The sequence below is a fragment of the Taeniopygia guttata genome, chromosome 5, assembly GCF_048771995.1.
Source record: "Taeniopygia guttata chromosome 5, bTaeGut7.mat, whole genome shotgun sequence".
Taxonomy (NCBI): Eukaryota; Metazoa; Chordata; class Aves; order Passeriformes; family Estrildidae; genus Taeniopygia; species Taeniopygia guttata.
The window spans coordinates 31,523,946-31,540,962 of record NC_133030.1 but is presented as its reverse complement, the minus strand read 5'-3'; the positions used below and the strand labels follow the sequence as shown (position 1 = coordinate 31,540,962).

Genomic DNA, 17,017 nt, shown 5'->3' with positions numbered 1-17,017 from the left:
TTGGTCTCTACAGTATTTGCAGTGCCACACAACCAAGGATTGGCTCGTAGCTTTGTCTTTGAGCACTGTAGGTTTGACAACCATGCACAGATGTAAAGGTTCACATCATGACTGCACTGCTAGAAGAGGCATAGGAATAAGTCTGACTTACAGGTTGACCCTGATGTTATAGAAGAATTTGACAGAGCTCTCCAGGGCATCTTCTGTAACCTGAGAGTCCCATCTTTCAGCAAAACTCATCTGAATGTGCCAGGCTGAAGTACTGCTGTGAGAGTAGTTGTTGTTCAAGTCACACACACAGTCAGTACAGCAGTACTATGTAATTACTTTGCATCCCTGGCACTTTAGGAGAAGTCAGGTATCAAAGGGACAGGACTGTTCTGTTCTGTTGGGTTCGTGACCTGGCTGTGAGTCTGCCAAGGACCACAGTAGTATTAAACAGCAGGAAGCATAAAATTGCACTGCCTGCTTACCTGCTGACTAGTCAGGTTTGCAGCTTGTCATTATTTCTATATCTGCAAGAGCTTTCTTAGACCAGGTAGAGCACGATTATTTGGATAATTAAAATGAACCATTTGGGATGCATCTGGTGAAAGTTAAATATTATTCCAGTATTATTATGGGCCTTTTCCCAAGTTCAGTTATCATGATTACACTGTGGGGATGCTATAAGAGAAATGGGTGTGAAGGAGGAAAACTGATGAAAATGAGCAGCACTAAAAGCAAAATTTTCTATGTCTGAAAAGATTTTTAGAGGCCTAATCTTTTGAGGTGAGTAGAAAATGTATTACCAGTTGAAATTTTCATATGTGAGGTCTTTGCAAGTGTGGCTTTTTAGTATCTGTATTTGGGCACTCAAAAAATCGGCCATAAGACTTTGGGAAATTCTAGAATCAAATACATGAAAGGGGTACTGAGATTGAACTGATCTTAAACCCAGAGGGAGCTCAAGTGCACTCCCCTGAGCTAGATACTGGCTTATTGCAAGGTAATTTAACAAAGTGGCAGTGCTGCTACCAAAAGATCTTGCTAAGTGACCCAGGGATGATACTTCTGCATCACGGGCTTATTTCAGGATGATCTAAACCTGTCAGCTCTAGGGGCCAGATCCTGATCTGCATACCTTTCTTGCTAACCTCACATGCACATGTGAATACATGGAGTTAAACACCTCTGGCAGCTCAGCAGTTGCCTGCTCTCCCTCCTGTCTCTGGGACCTCTGCTGCTGGGTGGAAGCAACAGGAATGATGTGCTGTTGTTGCTCCTTGAGGATGGGAGAAATGTTTGTGTATGAGGGAGAGGGGGAAATAGAGGAGTGACCTTGAAGAGGAATAACAAGAGGAATAACAATTCCTCCAAGTACTCTGTTGTTTGTCCCTCTGGTCTTCAGAGGCAGCATGGGCTGCATAGCTGCATTCTAGTGTGGGCTCTAGCCATATGTTTTCAGTGTAGAGGAGACAACTGGTTAAAAATATCCAGCAAGAGTCTAAAGAAGAGAAATGGGGGGGAAAAATGGGCTATCAGACAAAACCTGTGAACATGCCAGTTCAAATGGCTTGTTGCTGGCATCCTCAGTCCTGCAGGAGATGTGTGTCAGTCAAGAGCTGCTTGCCTGTTTTGATCTCTTTTCTTTGCTAGGACATAGCTGTCACTCTCAAATCAGTCACTTGCTTGGCATCCTGCTCTCCTTCAGAAACAGTTGTCACTCAAAAGGCAGTTTATGTGATTGATGTCTATGCATGATTAATTGTTAAGCCATACCTTCACTTCTGCTGCCGTGACCATTCTTGCAGAAGAATAAGTCAAGTGCTTTGTTGTTTGGTCCCTCTCTTTCTGATTTCAGAAAGTAATGATTGCAAGGACCTTTTGGTTTTGGTGCAAATATAAAGGTGAATTGTGAAGCTCTAAGTCAGTGGATTTGAACAGCTGTCAGTGGTTCAGTGCTTATGCAGGTGGCCTGTAAAAATTCTGATTAAGAGGATGCTGTTGTAATGCTAGAGCATTTGGTGTAGCATCTCATTACAATGACAATTTAAATAATGGCAAAAAATAATGTTATGTTAGAGCAAATGCTGTTTATGTTGTTTATTCTGCTAACATCCAGAATAAACAAGATTATCTGGGAACTCAGGGGAGGATGGACAGAGGAGAGAAACTCATTGGCAGCTGATGCCATATTCATGCAAGAGAGTAAGGACTCTGATACTGAAAGAAGAAGGAAGCTGTGAGAAAAGGCAAAGGAGATAGGGAATCCATGAGATATGGGGGGAACAGTCCATGTTTCTGCTGTAAAAGGCAATTTTCACTGGAATTTTGGAATTGTAATAATGCATTTTGGTGCCGGAAAGTGTTTGTCATGGCAGTCTCTGCACCTCAGTGAGGGGAAATATTAGGATTTCTGTGCTCCTTGTTAAAAAGACAGGGATGACAAAGAGCAAAGAAGATTAAGTACCTTTCCCAAGGATCTACAGCAAGTTATTGCAGAGCTGACAGAAGAACAGGGCACTGTACGATGAGCTGTGAACTCCTCAAGGGATGTTTTCTCTCTACTGGGGAATCAGTGGACAGGTAAAGAACAGAGAACAAAATGGGGCTTTTTCCCCAGTTATACTGAGTTGAAAGACCTGAAACTTGTGGAGAAAACGTGAGCATTGCCAATAGTCAAGCTAGTGGAAGAAGGTGTAGAATACCATTTTGCAGCCATTATACTGCAGTCTGTCTGGGTTGTTTTGCATTGTGTTTGCACAGACAAAAATTTCAGTGCAGGGCAACTTTATCTGTAAAATATGCAGATGTGGTTGTTCTGGGAGAAGCTGCACTTAGAATGGCACAGGAACATCCCTCTACCTCCCACCCCACCATACTAGAGGATCCAGGAAGACATGAGTTAAGAGAAGCAAATGAGATTCAGCTTTGGAAAAGGCAAGCTCAGTCATCTAGGGACATGTCAGCTCAAAATACAAATACTATCAGAGGTGTATGAAGCACTGTGAATCTGAAATAGAGTGGGATGTGATACTGAGCAGCAGAACAGTCAGAATTCAGCTTTTTTGCAGAAAGCAGAAAACTCTTCCAAACTGAGGGAACTTCGGCTCTGTGTGCAAAGCCATCAGTGGTGTTACTTAGTGAGATGGCAATTTACTTCTCTACACCTTCACTCCTGGGAGTATGGGACTATTCTTGTTGTCTATTTCCTATATCAAGCAACAACAACAACAAAATCCAAAAGAAAAAAAAAGCCAGAAATTTTTCTCCAGTATTCTCCTGATCAAAAGAGCATCTGCCACTGAAAAGAGGCAGGTTGCTAGAACTAGGACAGTGTTTGCCTCTGTTTTCAGTATTAAAATTTGCATAACTGCCCTCTTCATTGGACTGCCTAAGCATCACTGAGCAACCTTGTTGAAGGTAATGAGGACCTGCCTGTGCACAGAGGTGTTGAAGGAGGCTTGGAGGGGGAATATGTTATGTGATGGTAGTAAAGCCAAGAGAAAGATTTGAAGAAGTTCATGGAAAAAGACATCAAGCATTTTAAATTAATGAGACTGGTAAAGAAGTCAGAACTTAACTGCTCGGACTGAAGTACCAGAATGCTTTGACATATGAGGGGGCAGAAGCTTTTCTCTGCTTTCCTCATTTGTGTCCTGCAGATGGAAACTCATTTCAGACCTGAGGGTATTACATGGTATGGTGCAACCAACCTGAGGAAAAGGGGCCCTTTCAGCAAGCGTGGTGCTGGTTTGAAAGACAGACACGTAATGAGCAAAAGAGGGGAAAAAAGCCAAATCCAGAATATTGACAATGCTTCCTTCCAAAGAAGGGAATTGGTGAGAAAGCCTGATCAGGTGGCATCTGTTGCATTGAGGTAGAGCTTCTTCCTGGGGAAAGGAGCAGCTCTTTATGCCCTCCAGCAGTGATGACTTTCACCCAGAGGCTGGCAGATGGGAATAGCCACTGGGCTGCCTTGGGGCAGGTGGTTCTCTCCATTTCACCTCTGTTTAGGGGCAGAGCATGCTGCAGCACCCTTTGCTAGCTGCCCCAGGCAAGTCTCACAGTCAGCTCCTTGGCTGTGGGTCCTGTAAGGTCTGGCTGAGTGCCACAGCTCTCTGGGATATTCTCACTTGTAGTTTGGTCCTGCCAGTGAACACTGTTACAAGGGCAAGGTCACTGCTTCCACTTTACTGTCGTTTGGTATTCCTGCTGTAATGCACAGCACAGCAGATTTCTATCAGTCCTAACATTGTCATTGTTATGGCAGCTCACAGAGTGGCTTTTTCTTTCCTGGGTCCCTGCAGTGTTCTGAACCGCACCCCTCCCAGTCTCATCCAGGAGATCATTTTGGTAGATGACTTCAGCTCAGATCGTAAGTTTTGACCTATTTCCTTTACACTTATTTCTTCCCTTCTGTTTTCCCCTTTTTTGTTTGCTGTGCTGAGTTCCCCTCTGTCACAGATTCCGTCTTTGTATGTGGGAGAAAAAGAGAAGAAAGTAAGTCTGTGTTTAATGTCCATGTATGGCAGAGGCCAGAGATTGTTCCTCTCTTTTTCTTTCCATTGGGTCTTCCTTTTCTGTCAGTGTGGCAGTTTTTGCTAGGTTGCCAGAGATCTCTGTCAGGTTTCATTATGCACCATTTGGTGGGCCATTTAGCACAGATGTATATGTAGCAATGCTGTACGTGAGCAGAGCGGGCACTTAGACTGAGAGGCAAGAAGAGGATGCAGTGGAGTGTACAGAAGATTGCTGCCTGGGCCCTGCAGGCAGGCTGAGGTGAGACTGGATCTCTGCCTCCATGTGCCTGAGATCCCAGGTGTCCCCATGGGAAGCTGTGCAGAGTTACTGCTTTGGACAGCACCACACTTTCTTCTGCAGCTTGGCACAGGGATGGAATGTCTACTGTATCAGGTCCACCAGAGCTGCAGACTGGAGGCTCTGGAGTCTTTCCCTTTGTACAGTTGCTCTTGCTCCTGGCTGTTGTGTAGTAGTTGTGAGGTGGTGGGCAAAGACGACTTCCTGCTTCTCCCATGATGTGTTCTAGACTCAAGGACAAGCTAGTTATGTACCATTTATAATGATTGGTAATTACTCCTTCAGAACACTTTACAGATTAGCTGTGAATGCCACCTTGGCCTGCTGAGGTAAGGAAGCAATGCTATTTTGAGTTTGCAGCTAAATGCTTATGTAGCTTTGGCCATAAAGAAAACCATTTTAAAATTGGATGCTGAGATGAGGGATTTGAGTTTCTTAGGGCCTTACAGTGTGTTTTGAATAAGTACTGAGTTGTGCTCAGTTGTTTAATTTCAGTGTTTCTGAGCACTTCTAACAAACAATCCTAAGTGTTCCACATTCTGCACCTAAAAATTAATTTCTTAAGGGACAAACTATTCCAGATCAACAGTGATGGATTTCTGGTACCTATTCTGTACAGGGTTCAACCATAAACTCCCATTTAGGCTCCTCAGTAAATAGAAAGATTTTTAAATCTGTCACAGCTCTTATTTTTTCACTGTGGATATAGCCATTTCTCTGAGACGCACTTCATGGAGGCACTTCAGCACATGTTTGAGGTCTGACACTTTGCTTTAATACTTGCCTCAGTTTCTCCAAATATACTGAGTCTGTAATCTCTGGCAAGTATCTACATGCAGAGATAGGATGAAGGAGTGAATGAAGGATTCTTATACCTGAACTTGTGACTTGGCCAAGATAAGAGCATTGCCTTCCCTTGTAGCAGAGTTCCAGCAAAATCTTGATGCTCTATAGTTCAGAGCACCTGCCACTTCCCTTGGATGATGCAGCATCTGCCAAAGTGCCAATATAAGAGCAGTATTGCGGATTGCAATATCCTTGAGAATGGAAATGCTTGTACAGGAACGTGCTAAGAGGTGCACTTTGGCTAAGGGCCTTTGCATTCTCCCCAGAGTGCTCGGTCTGTCAGAAGATGATAGCAGGAAAGAGGGGGTATGAGACATGTAAAGGAATATGGAATAAGCATGGAAATTGGGGTGAATTTGATGGAGCAAGAAAAAAGAGCAAGTTAGAAATTGCTGTTCTTATGACATCTGCTGGGGCAGGAATAGAGAGAATGACAGAGAACTAAAGACTCAGTGCTCACTGGTATCTGGCTGGAGCAGGTAACTGTTCCTCTCCCTTATTTTTCCCTAGGTAATGGAAATGAGGGATGCCAGGAGTTTCTGGCAAGCTGCCAGCAAAGCCTTTGGTCAGGCATTCATGTGTCAATGTGCTGGTGTCTCCAAGGAAGCAGGTCGCATCCCAGTGGCCTTTATTAAATAAAATCAAGCAGAAACTGCCCTGAGAACAAATGGCAGGAGATGCCCAGATGAGGCACTGAAGGCAAAGAGAGCAGATAAGATCACTTTATGTTACAGAACTCTCTTTTCCTTGGCACTTTGGTGATTTCCAGTCCCACTTCCTCGTGTTCCCTCCTTTACATTAGTGCCCAGTGCCATGCTGCCAGCACATGCCCCATTGTTCTTGTGAAATGCTGAGCAGGGGAGATGAAGGCCTGGCTGCTCAGAGGATTGGGAAGCATGGGCTCAGCTGCTGAGTAGGACTGCAAGCAGGCAGTGCTCTTCTGTGTACTCTGTAGACAACAGGATTGAGGCCATCAGGCTGATTAATGTGATGTTGAGTAAAAGCAGAATTTCCCCTCCTATGGAGAAGCAGGAGGCTTCTCTGTTAAGCCAAATAATTCATGCATGTGTACTAAACGTCTTTTTGCCCTCCCCAAGCTGAGGACTGCCAGCTCCTTACCAAGATTCCAAAGGTCAAGTGTCTACGAAACACCCATCGAGAAGGTGAGTGTGGAAAGCTTTCTAAGTACAAAGATTTTGCCTGGTTTTCCACATGACCCTGGTTGCCTCCCAGCTGCTTATAGCTGTTGTTTCTTATAGTTAGAGTTTGTTTTTTCAGTATAAGCATTTGGAAGTTCTGTGGAGGGAGAACACAGTTTATAAACTCTCAGGCTTCAGTGGTCTCTTGTAATACTTAAATAATGAGAAATGCTGTCCAGAGGCCTTGACTGGAACAAAGACCACATTTTAAGATCTTTATGAATAAAGATCCAGATGTAAGTCTTGTCCTTTTAAACACAAGCTGACTCTTGCACTTTCACGTGCAAGCCACCAAGTTGTGTAGGAGACATGGGAGAAAGAAAAACAATCCAGAACTCCAACATGTATCTATCATAAAGAGATACAATTAAAGAAAGTTTTTTTCTCATATATCTGCTACATGCATAAATTACTTTCCCAGTTGCTCTTTAGTTTGACAAACATGTGCTTACTTATTTCTAAAACTGTCAGTGCACAGCAGGTTTGGAGTGAGGATCTAGAAGGAGAGACAAAAATCACTGTTTAGTTCACAAAAGAGCATCCCACATAGTGGGATGGTCTGTAAGAAAGTAAGGAGTCATCTGAGAGCCAGGCTGATATCTCTACAGGGCAGAATAAAGGGCAATTGGGAATAAAGCAGATAAGCAGTAAGGAAGGCAAAAAGCAGAGAGTAGAATTTGGCCATGGGGAGTTGGTGATGGAGGCAGAAAGGTGCTCAATGGGAGAGCGAGTGAGCAGGCAGCAGCCAGGTGTCTGTGGGGAGTGTTGGAAGAGCAAGGAGCCAGGTTGGAAGTTCTGTGTCATGGACAGAAGTGACAGGAGAGGTCATTCATTCATTGTGTGCCAGGAGGGTTCATCTGACTGTCCCCAGGGCATGCCCTGCTCTAAAGCTGCTCTCTGCTTCTGATGGAGATGTGATATAGGAGAATCACCTGCTCTTTCCCTGCAACGGTTGCACAAGGTATTTGTACTGAAGGAGGCTCAAATGTTTCCCTTCCCAACCTTCCTTCTCCTTTGCTGTCCTTTTCTCCTTGTAGGGCTGATTCGCTCTCGGGTGCGAGGAGCTGAAGTGGCAACTGCTGACATCCTCACCTTCTTGGACAGTCACTGCGAAGTCAACAGCGAGTGGCTGCAGCCAATGCTTCAGAGAGTGAAAGAGGTGAGCACCACATCCTGCTCTGGCATGGATGGAGCTGGCCTGTCCTGTGCTGTTGGATCCTCTGCCCTCACATGCGTCAGCAGAACTGGTGAGAACAAGGCCTGCCAAGGTACTCCTCAGGCAGGCTGTTCCAGAGGAAGGTACAGCCTGACCTAGATGGGCAAGAGATTCCTGATGGGATTCTGTTCTGCCAGTGTGACAAGGCAGGAGGTGCAGAGTGATGGGACGCAATGCTGAATGTTGCAACCACCAGTTGTACCTCCTGTAGGCATTGTGCTTCCTCATCCCGCTCACCTGTCTGTAGGGCAGCCCCTTGGGCAGCATGCACTGTGCAACTTTTCCATGGTTTCCATCTCCCCTGCTGCTGGACCCTCCCCTCTCCTTTGTCACTGCCCAGAATTTCCTTCTATTAATGTTCCCACTGAGCTGCCACCACACATCACCTGAACGAAGGCAGCTTCCTGCCACAGAGAAGCTGCTTGTGACCGCAGGGATGTCCCCTTTGATTATTTACTTGGCAAAGGATTGACGGAAGGCTGGAAGAATGAAAATGAGACAGGAGTATTAGCAGCTTGTCTCCCTGACTGCACTGTAGAGATGGAGGGAGAGATCATACAGCTCTGTTGTGAGAAAAGGCAGGGGAGAGGTGGTGGGAGAAGTCCTGCTTGCAAGTAGCTGTGATTGTTCCCCACTGAAAGGAGGATCCCATGAAGTAATAGGCCTTAGGAGAAGGGGTGGAGGCTTTAATGATGCTTTGTAAGCATGTCTGATTATCTTAATTTGAGGGAGCAGAAGAAGGTGAAACTTCAGAATTGATGAATTAAAAGCTTCTGGTTTTTATTCTTGTTCAGTAAAGCCCATAAATGTTTACCTTACTTATTGGTTTTTAAGTCAAGCTGCAACACCAGCACAGAGGTTCCTAATCAGAAAGAACCTCAGTCATTTCTTTAGGGAAGGATTTAAAATGCAAAAAGCCTGTGTGCTAACTCTAGTATACAAATTTTTTAGTGAGCAGATTTCAAATCAATCTATTTCTGACCTACTTTCTACATTCCTGATGTACATCCTATTATAGATTTCAGTCTTGCCCTAGCCAGTCCTGGCACTGATTGGTTGGAGTAGTGGCTGGCACACCAGGCTGCCAGGTGGGTGCTGGAGTCTCAAGCTGGGCAGACGGACTCTGGCTGGGCCACCATCACAGCTCAGAGGGGAAAATACACGAATCCTCTTACCAAGGATGTCCCATCCTAGCCAAGTGTGGTACATCATGAGGAACTATTGCAAGGCACAAAATGAAGGTTTGATAGGAAAGGCACAGATGCTGGCAGCTGTCCAATAATAAGGTGCTGTTTCTGGCATTGCCAGCTCAGTTTCATCTTACATGTCAGCTGTCACAACAGCTATCTTTTAATGCCCTGTCTCATGATGCTGAAAAATTTTTCAACTTCTATGTACTAAAAGGATTGCAAAAGAAAACTGTAAATGTCTATATGCCTTAATAGCAATAAAGTACTCACAATATCTTGATATTATAATGTGTACAATGTGTCATATGTATTATAAAGTTTGCACTTTATGAGTCTTAAATATGGGGTCTTGAGTCACAGTACTTCTTAGGAAAATACTTTATTAGGGGTTTGATAATTTCTAGGCTGATGGAAATGAGTTAGTTCAAGAATGGCTGAGCAGAAGGTGTGCTGTCAATAGATAGCAAAAGCAAGCACAAAACCCTTGGGACAGTGATTGGTGCCCTGTGACTTGGGCAGGAAATAAAGAGCTGTTTCTTAGCAGCATTCCTAGGTCTTGGAGTCCGACTGCATTCCCCACATCCATGGAGTGCAGCTGGCTAGTACCCACCATGTCCATGTTTGGATTTAGTGGCCACAGATTGCTTGCACAGTTACCAGAACCATATTGGAGAAACCAGACAAGAATTCACACGTGCAACTTTGTGTTTCCTGATCTCTGGCAGCTTTGCTGGACATTCAAGTAAGCCTGACTCCTTTTTTCCCCCCTCTTTATCTCTCTCCTTCAGGATTATACCCGAGTGGTGAGTCCAATCATTGATGTTATCAGCCTGGATAATTTTGCCTACCTGGCAGCATCAGCAGATTTGAGGGGAGGTGGGTATAATGGATGGCTTATGTAAGTTAGACTTGAGGGATGGTGCATGATAAATAAGTTGTGTTCTCTTCAGCTTTCCAAGAAAATAGAGTGATGATCTTTCTGATGGGTTATCTGTCCCTTTTTCTCTGCAACTTGCAAAGTCAGATCTTTTGAAGAGTTAGAACAAAACTCAACTAGTATTTTCCTCTTGACCTTGAATCACTATCATAGCAGTTTCAAGACTTAGTTAATTGATTAAATATCTCACTGTGTCCTCACTATGCTGCATGTGCCCTGGAGTCTGACGGGCACTTCCAATTGCTGCTTTGATCTGCCAGACTATCTTGTGGCATCTTCTGAAAAGCATTTACACCTCTCCCCTCACACCTGAACCCCCTGCAGCTGTTCCTGTGTTCATCCCACTACCTGGTGTCTTTCTATATCTTTTATGGCTGGGTGTCACTTGTGCACTGCTTGGCAGCCAAGGGCTACCTGTTTTTTGGCTACCCTTAACAATGGTATAAAGTTAGTGTCTATGCTGTGCTCTACTATTCACCATAGGCCATCTATAAGTAGATGGTAGTCCTGAAAGACATGGTGGGTACAGTGATCTGCAGGTCTTTGTTCCCAGAATACATCACATCCTACAAAGTCCTTTATTAAAGCTTCATAACTCTGGCTGACAGGGGTTTTGCCTTTGGTAAAGCAAACTGGCCAGGGTAGAATTACATCTCAGCCTGACAACAATCTCCTGAAGGTGTGGAGTGAAATTGAAGAGAGATCTGTAATGCTAAGGAATGATGGTGCCAAGACAGAAGCTGGTGAGGTCTACATTAGGATAGACTATTGACATTTTGGGAGGACTGTGAGGGAGGTCAGGGAAGGAACATAGAGCCTGTGATATAAAGGTGCAGACTATCACTGAAAGCTAGCAGTACTGTTTTTACAATAAGAAAACCAATTTAGCATGTCTTTTTCCTTTTCAGGGTTTGACTGGAGCCTTCACTTCAAGTGGGAACAGATTCCTATAGAGCAGAAGATGTCCAGGACAGACCCAACTCAGTCTATAAGGTACACTCAGACAGGGTACACTTCTCCAAATACCTTTACTAAGACTTCACCAGCCTGGCACGGGGAGTTCAGGGACTGCCTTGCTGGGGACAAAATGCCACAGTGTTCACTCGATGATGACAAACTCTTCATGCTCTTTTCTGAATGCATTGAGGTCTATCTATACCCTAAGTGTGAGAGTACTGCTCTCTGAATATTGTATGAATAGTGATTTTTTACTATCATGTACACCACCTCTACAAGCCACCTCTTCTTCTGTATGTTTGTTCTTGTGTTCTCCCTAACTCAACATTCTGAATGCCTCAGAAATCTCTTTGGGTCTTTTTAATTTCCTCCAGCTTTCAGATGAAACCATAAACAAGGAAACAGATGAACAGTCATCCCACATGGGTAAAGCAGATCAGAAGACTGAATCTTACCTAGTAATGTGGGCATAGAATTACTCCAACCTATTAAATCTGCAGACAAAAGAGATTGTGTTGGCTGGAACAGTTGTTGCCAGCCTCACTGCAGGGTACATGGCTCTGAGACATGTAGAATGTAACAAATCCTGATATGAAGAGTCATGGTGCTTGTCTGTATAAGCAGACAGCTCTCTATTTGTAGTATACAAGTACCATTTAATTCCTCTGTGTAATTTGTGAGCCTCTGTTTTGTACTCCAGAGGCAACCAGCTTGCTAACAGCAGAGCAGTACATGCAGCAGCCTGTCACACCATGTCTAATTGGTGAACACAGTCATCAAACAGTGCTCATCATTCCTTCACACTGTGCATATTTGTATAAATGCAAAAGACACAGCATTACTCTTGTAGTGCTTGCAAGACCATCTAACCAAAGGCACAAGGATGATCTAGTGAGGGGCATCTTAGAAACCTGCAGCAGGCTCATGTTACATTTCAGCTGTTTTTGTCTTTTAAATGAGGTATGATTTGTGATACCTGGATAAATTGTCTGCCCTTTAAAATTAGGTTTGGGGTGCTACATATATGTATGATTATTTTTTCTGGATTTCTGTTTTCTCTTCCAGAACCCCTGTCATAGCAGGAGGCATCTTTGTGATTGACAAGTCCTGGTTTAACCACCTGGGAAAATATGATACTCAAATGGACATCTGGGGAGGAGAAAATTTTGGTGAGTTCAGGTGTTTCAAGGGAGTGACACACTAATGCAGAACTGCTTCCCAGTCTTCATTGCTTATCAGAGTTTTTTGTGAGAGATCTGATCAGGATGTCTGTGTAAGGTTAGGGATGTGGTCAGGTAATCCCCAAGGTGGTCAGAGCTGTATCGCTGTCAGCTTAAAGTGTGTGCTCAGGGCTACACTCTCCTACAGGCATATGTGCTATTATACAGGAACTAGCATAGAACAAAAAAGAAAGATGAGCAACAAAATTGTTGCTTGTTTTTGGAGAATATTCCTCCAGTTCTTCACATGACTGTCTGTGTTGCCACAGCTCTGAAGTGGGCAGCCACTCCTGCAGCCTCTTATACCTGCAGATAAGTCTGAATTGCTCTCTCAGCTTGACAGGTCGGAGATATATTTTTCTGAATTAAACAAGCATCTTTGTAAATGAAATTTGGTTACAAATAGACTCAGAATGCAAACATTTAGAAGCAGGCTAGGGCATCACAAACATCTGAGGAATTCATAGGTCCAGTGTAGTCTGTCCACTCACATGCTGGTTTAGAGCATGGGTGCTTGAACCCATCTCCTTGCACTTAACAGTGGCACAGATATGCCAGGCATCTCTCTTTGTCCCGTGTTGAAGGGATGCTGCAATGTCACCAGCTGCTAATGACAAAAGCAAGATGAGTGTTAAAGAGAGGTTCATGGAGACCTCAAGTATTTGGGGCATTAATTTAGAAATGGTGCAGATGGAGCTGAGAAGATAAAAGCCTTACTTTTTGTTGTCAATTTAAGTAGATTTCTCTGTAGCTAACACTGCAAAAAAAATTTGTTTCTATAAATTCCATAAATGTACAGATATGTAAATAAAACCTTTCAAAGAAGGATTTATATGGTGTTTCCTAGCACCTGGAGAACCAATTAGAAAGAATGAAATAGTCAGGAAGACGAATCCTTTGTTTCTTGAACACAGCTGGGAGAAGTGCCTCTTTCTGAGATAGTTTTTAAAACCATAAAATAATATTTTGGGCTGATAATGGACTCTCAAGGTACCACATTTGAAAAACAAAATATTTAATAACGAGTGTTCTCTGTTTTCCCAGATCTTGATTCAGTTCTATGGTATTCGTTATATTAAAAAGAGATATTAAATGGTGCTCGCATTGGAATCTCAGCAGTCCTAGTGGCATCAGCTAAGCACTGTGGCAGAAGTCACAGGAAGCCTTTACCCAGGCATGAAGATTCTCTCCCTTATGTCCCTCAGGAGCAGAGCCAAACTGAGCTCCTTGCCATCACTAGCCCTGCTCCAGCTGCAAAGCCATCCACCTGGCCATTCTGCCAGCCTCTGAGCTGTGACTGTGTAGAAGCTGTAAACCCCAAAGATGGAGAAGGAATATTTCTTAAGGCTTTTCTCTGTCTGCTTCTGCCCACCTGGGAATCCAGTGTTATAATTTGGTCCATATGTCAATAGTGTGATGCTAAGTAGAGCTTTCTGCCATAAGTAGCAATAAATTTTTGGCATGCTTACAGCCATTCTTCCATATATGATCACCATATAGAGGTGATCAAAACCACAGAATTGCTCCACAGAATTTGCTTCATTCTCCTTGAAATAGCTCTTGTAAAGCCTGGCAGTGGCCAGGCCAGGCTGTATGTGACTCAGCCACATACAGGGTTTGTCAGTTTTGTCTTGTTAGGAGGTTTTTCTGTAAATTCAGTGTCTCTTGTCACTTGTGCCTCATCGTCCATCAAGTCTGTTGCTGCTGAAAGCGGAGGGATAGAAACCAACCTGGATTTGACAGCAAAATGTATTAATTTTCCTGAAGAATTCAGAATGGTTAATTTAACCTCTTAAAAGACAGTTTACAACATTTAATTAAAAACTGAGTTTTCTGATCAAGGAAAAATATTGATAATGTTCTGAAACATTATTTATACTATATACTACAATTTTGAGTGGGAAGGGTTTGAATTAGGTCCTCATTTGCAGATGGGATGAGAGAGTGGTTCTGTCTAAGATGGTGTGAGAAATCCTCTCTTTGGAAATGGACATCACTTTCAAGTTACACATGCCAGACTGAGAGTTCTGGTTTTGTTGTAGGCCAAAGTGAGTCAGAAGCTCATTCCAGGAGAGCAAATGTCAGCTGGACACATCACCAGACAGAAACTTACGTCTTGGGGTTTTTTTTGTTTGTTCCTAAAATCCCTCCTCTCTTCAAATCTGGAACTCACTGTTAAAAAGAATCTGAAAATAATTAACTCTGGATAAGAGTCAGGAGAGAAAAGCACTAGTAAGAAATATTACAAAATGCAGTCTAATAAAATGAGATTTTTTACTGAGAAGCTACATTCAATACGCCATCTCCCCCCACCCTGCAACTCAGTTTGAACTACCTTTCAGTATGCAGAGAGGAAAGCTACAGAGAAAGATGAAGGTTGGGAAGATATTAGTGTGTGTACATGGTTTCAAACATCCATTAGATCTAGATACATAATTTCTTTTTAATTTCTAAGCATCAGAGCAGCATAAATTGGGCATTACTGGAGGGAGATGCCAGCTGAGTAAAGTTTTTGAAGTAATAAGTCTGTACAATATGAAACCCTTTTGGTAAAGACTACCAAACCATCCAGCTAATTTTCATTTTCCTCCTTCCTTCTCTTTTCATCACCACATGAATTGAAAGTGGAAAACCCCTCTGGTGTGGCAGTGATTAAAACAGTGAGGACAGACCCATAAGCTTGAGCAAGGTCACATACCTTCTGTGATGCAAATAAGTGCCTGCACATCAAAGCTCCATGCTCTTCTAATCCTGTAACAAAATGTTGAATCTAGCTTCAGGGTTGGGTGTATTTCTTCACGTAGCAGGATTCTCTCTGTATTTTCATAGTCATTCTATATGAGACTGGTATCTGCTCTGAGCAGTTCCCCCAGCAGCGGCAACACAGTCAGTTGCTCTAGTTCATTAGTAATAGAGCCAGCCAAAATGAGAAGGAACTATTGCAGGGTGGATAATATAGAGGTATGAGGGAGAGGACTTAGCTCTAGACATTGACTCCCTATACCCTCATCTTGTTCTATTCTTTCCCCTTGTCTTCTAAACTCTCTTTCTTCTTCACATGATTTGCTTTACATAGTAAATTCTTCTTTTCTGAACGTCCATGTTCAGCGGTCTGAGTGACAGAAATCTGAAACAGGGTGTGTGTGTGTGTGTGTGGGACTGGTCTCAGTCTGTTGCCAAATGCCATCCTGAGCAACCTTGAAGACCTGGTCAAATGCAAAGGTGTCTCACTGAAATGAGACCAAAGAGGAGCAGGACTGGAGAAGGCTTGGAAGTCCCTGAGCCGCGATGGTTGCCTCCATTTTAACAAAGGGAGGACAGTTTCTCTGCTCTCACCATGACATTGCTTTCCGTGATTTTGCTCTTGCAGGCAATACACCTAGAGCAGAGGGGCAAGAAAATTGCCCTTCTTGGAACTGTTGCAGCTGTGTGACTCTTGGGGTCTCTTCCAGAGCTCTCTTTCCGAGTGTGGATGTGTGGTGGCAGCTTGGAGATTGTTCCCTGCAGTCGAGTGGGACACGTGTTCAGGAAGCGCCATCCCTATGACTTTCCTGAGGGCAACGCGCTGACTTACATCAAGTAGGTGTTGGGTGGTTCCTGGTAGCAGCCAGGCCACCTTCATGTTGGGCATGTCTAAATAAGTCTGAATTCTTTGTTGTGCTTTTCCCTGGTGATGGAGAACAGCTTGTGGCTGAGCATCTGTTCTCAGGGAAGGATGAGTTGCTGTTTGCTGTGAACAAAACCTGTTCCCTTCTCTGCTGTTGGTATTAGAGTCTCTCATTCCTTCTCAGTCTCTGGTGAGGGGCATGGGGAGCAGTATGCCAGAGAGACGCCCTGGCCATTCACAAATGCTGCCCTGTGACGTGTGGGGGTATCAGCAGACCTTGGATGTCTCTGAGCTGTACATGCTCTAAGATAAACCCTGAGGGCAACTTCTACTGCAGGACAGATGGGAAGAGAAAAGAGATGAGATGAAGTGCTTGACAATGAAAGTGGTCAAGCACTGCTTCAGGGCCCCAGAGAGATGGTGAGATCTCCATCATTAGAGATTTCAAAACTCAACCAGTCAAGACCCTGAACAACATGACCGAATATGAAGCTAGTCTGATTTGGGCAGGAGGCTAGATGTTAGACAGAGCTGCTTTCCAAGCTGAATTATCCCATAATGTTTTTCAAATCTGGGAAAAGGGAATACTGTAAATGAGTGTGATGGTGACATCAGACCTGGTGCCTCTGCAGAGGAAGTACATGTGAAAAAGTAATGGTAAACTATGACTAATAAATTTTTAATTTCTGAAGTGTTCGTGCAAGGCTTTGTAGACTTAACACAATCAGTCTCTCTCCATCCATACTGCCTACTCAGTTTCATGTTTGGGACTGTTCCCCACTACCACCTAGCAGACAGGCCTTGGGTCTGCCCACCCAGTGCCTGCTGACTGGGAGGTGGATTCTGCAGCACAGCTTCTCCTCAGCACAGCATCTGCTCACCCCCGTGCAGGAACACCAAGCGCACAGCAGAGGTGTGGATGGATGAATACAAGCAGTACTACTATGAGGCCCGGCCATCAGCTATTGGCAAGTCGTTTGGAAGGTAAGCTGCCCCAGACCTCCAGTAGGAGGGCTCTGGTAAACCCCTTGGTAGCAAGAAA

At 43.9% G+C, this 17,017-nt stretch overlaps 1 protein-coding gene across 2 annotated transcripts in view; it reads left to right on the top strand.

The window, feature by feature from the left end:
• Positions 1–17,017, top strand: part of GALNT16 (polypeptide N-acetylgalactosaminyltransferase 16) — a 73,416-nt gene that overhangs the window by 41,482 nt on the left and 14,917 nt on the right. For both annotated transcript variants that reach the window (XM_002200473.6, XM_072930093.1), the window contains exons 4-11: positions 4,293–4,360; positions 6,747–6,812; positions 7,886–8,007; positions 10,043–10,130; positions 11,100–11,184; positions 12,214–12,317; positions 15,821–15,947; positions 16,867–16,959. In XM_002200473.6, coding sequence (XP_002200509.5) covers positions 4,293–4,360; positions 6,747–6,812; positions 7,886–8,007; positions 10,043–10,130; positions 11,100–11,184; positions 12,214–12,317; positions 15,821–15,947; positions 16,867–16,959 — 753 coding nt within the window. The remainder of the gene's footprint in view (positions 1–4,292; positions 4,361–6,746; positions 6,813–7,885; positions 8,008–10,042; positions 10,131–11,099; positions 11,185–12,213; positions 12,318–15,820; positions 15,948–16,866; positions 16,960–17,017) is intronic.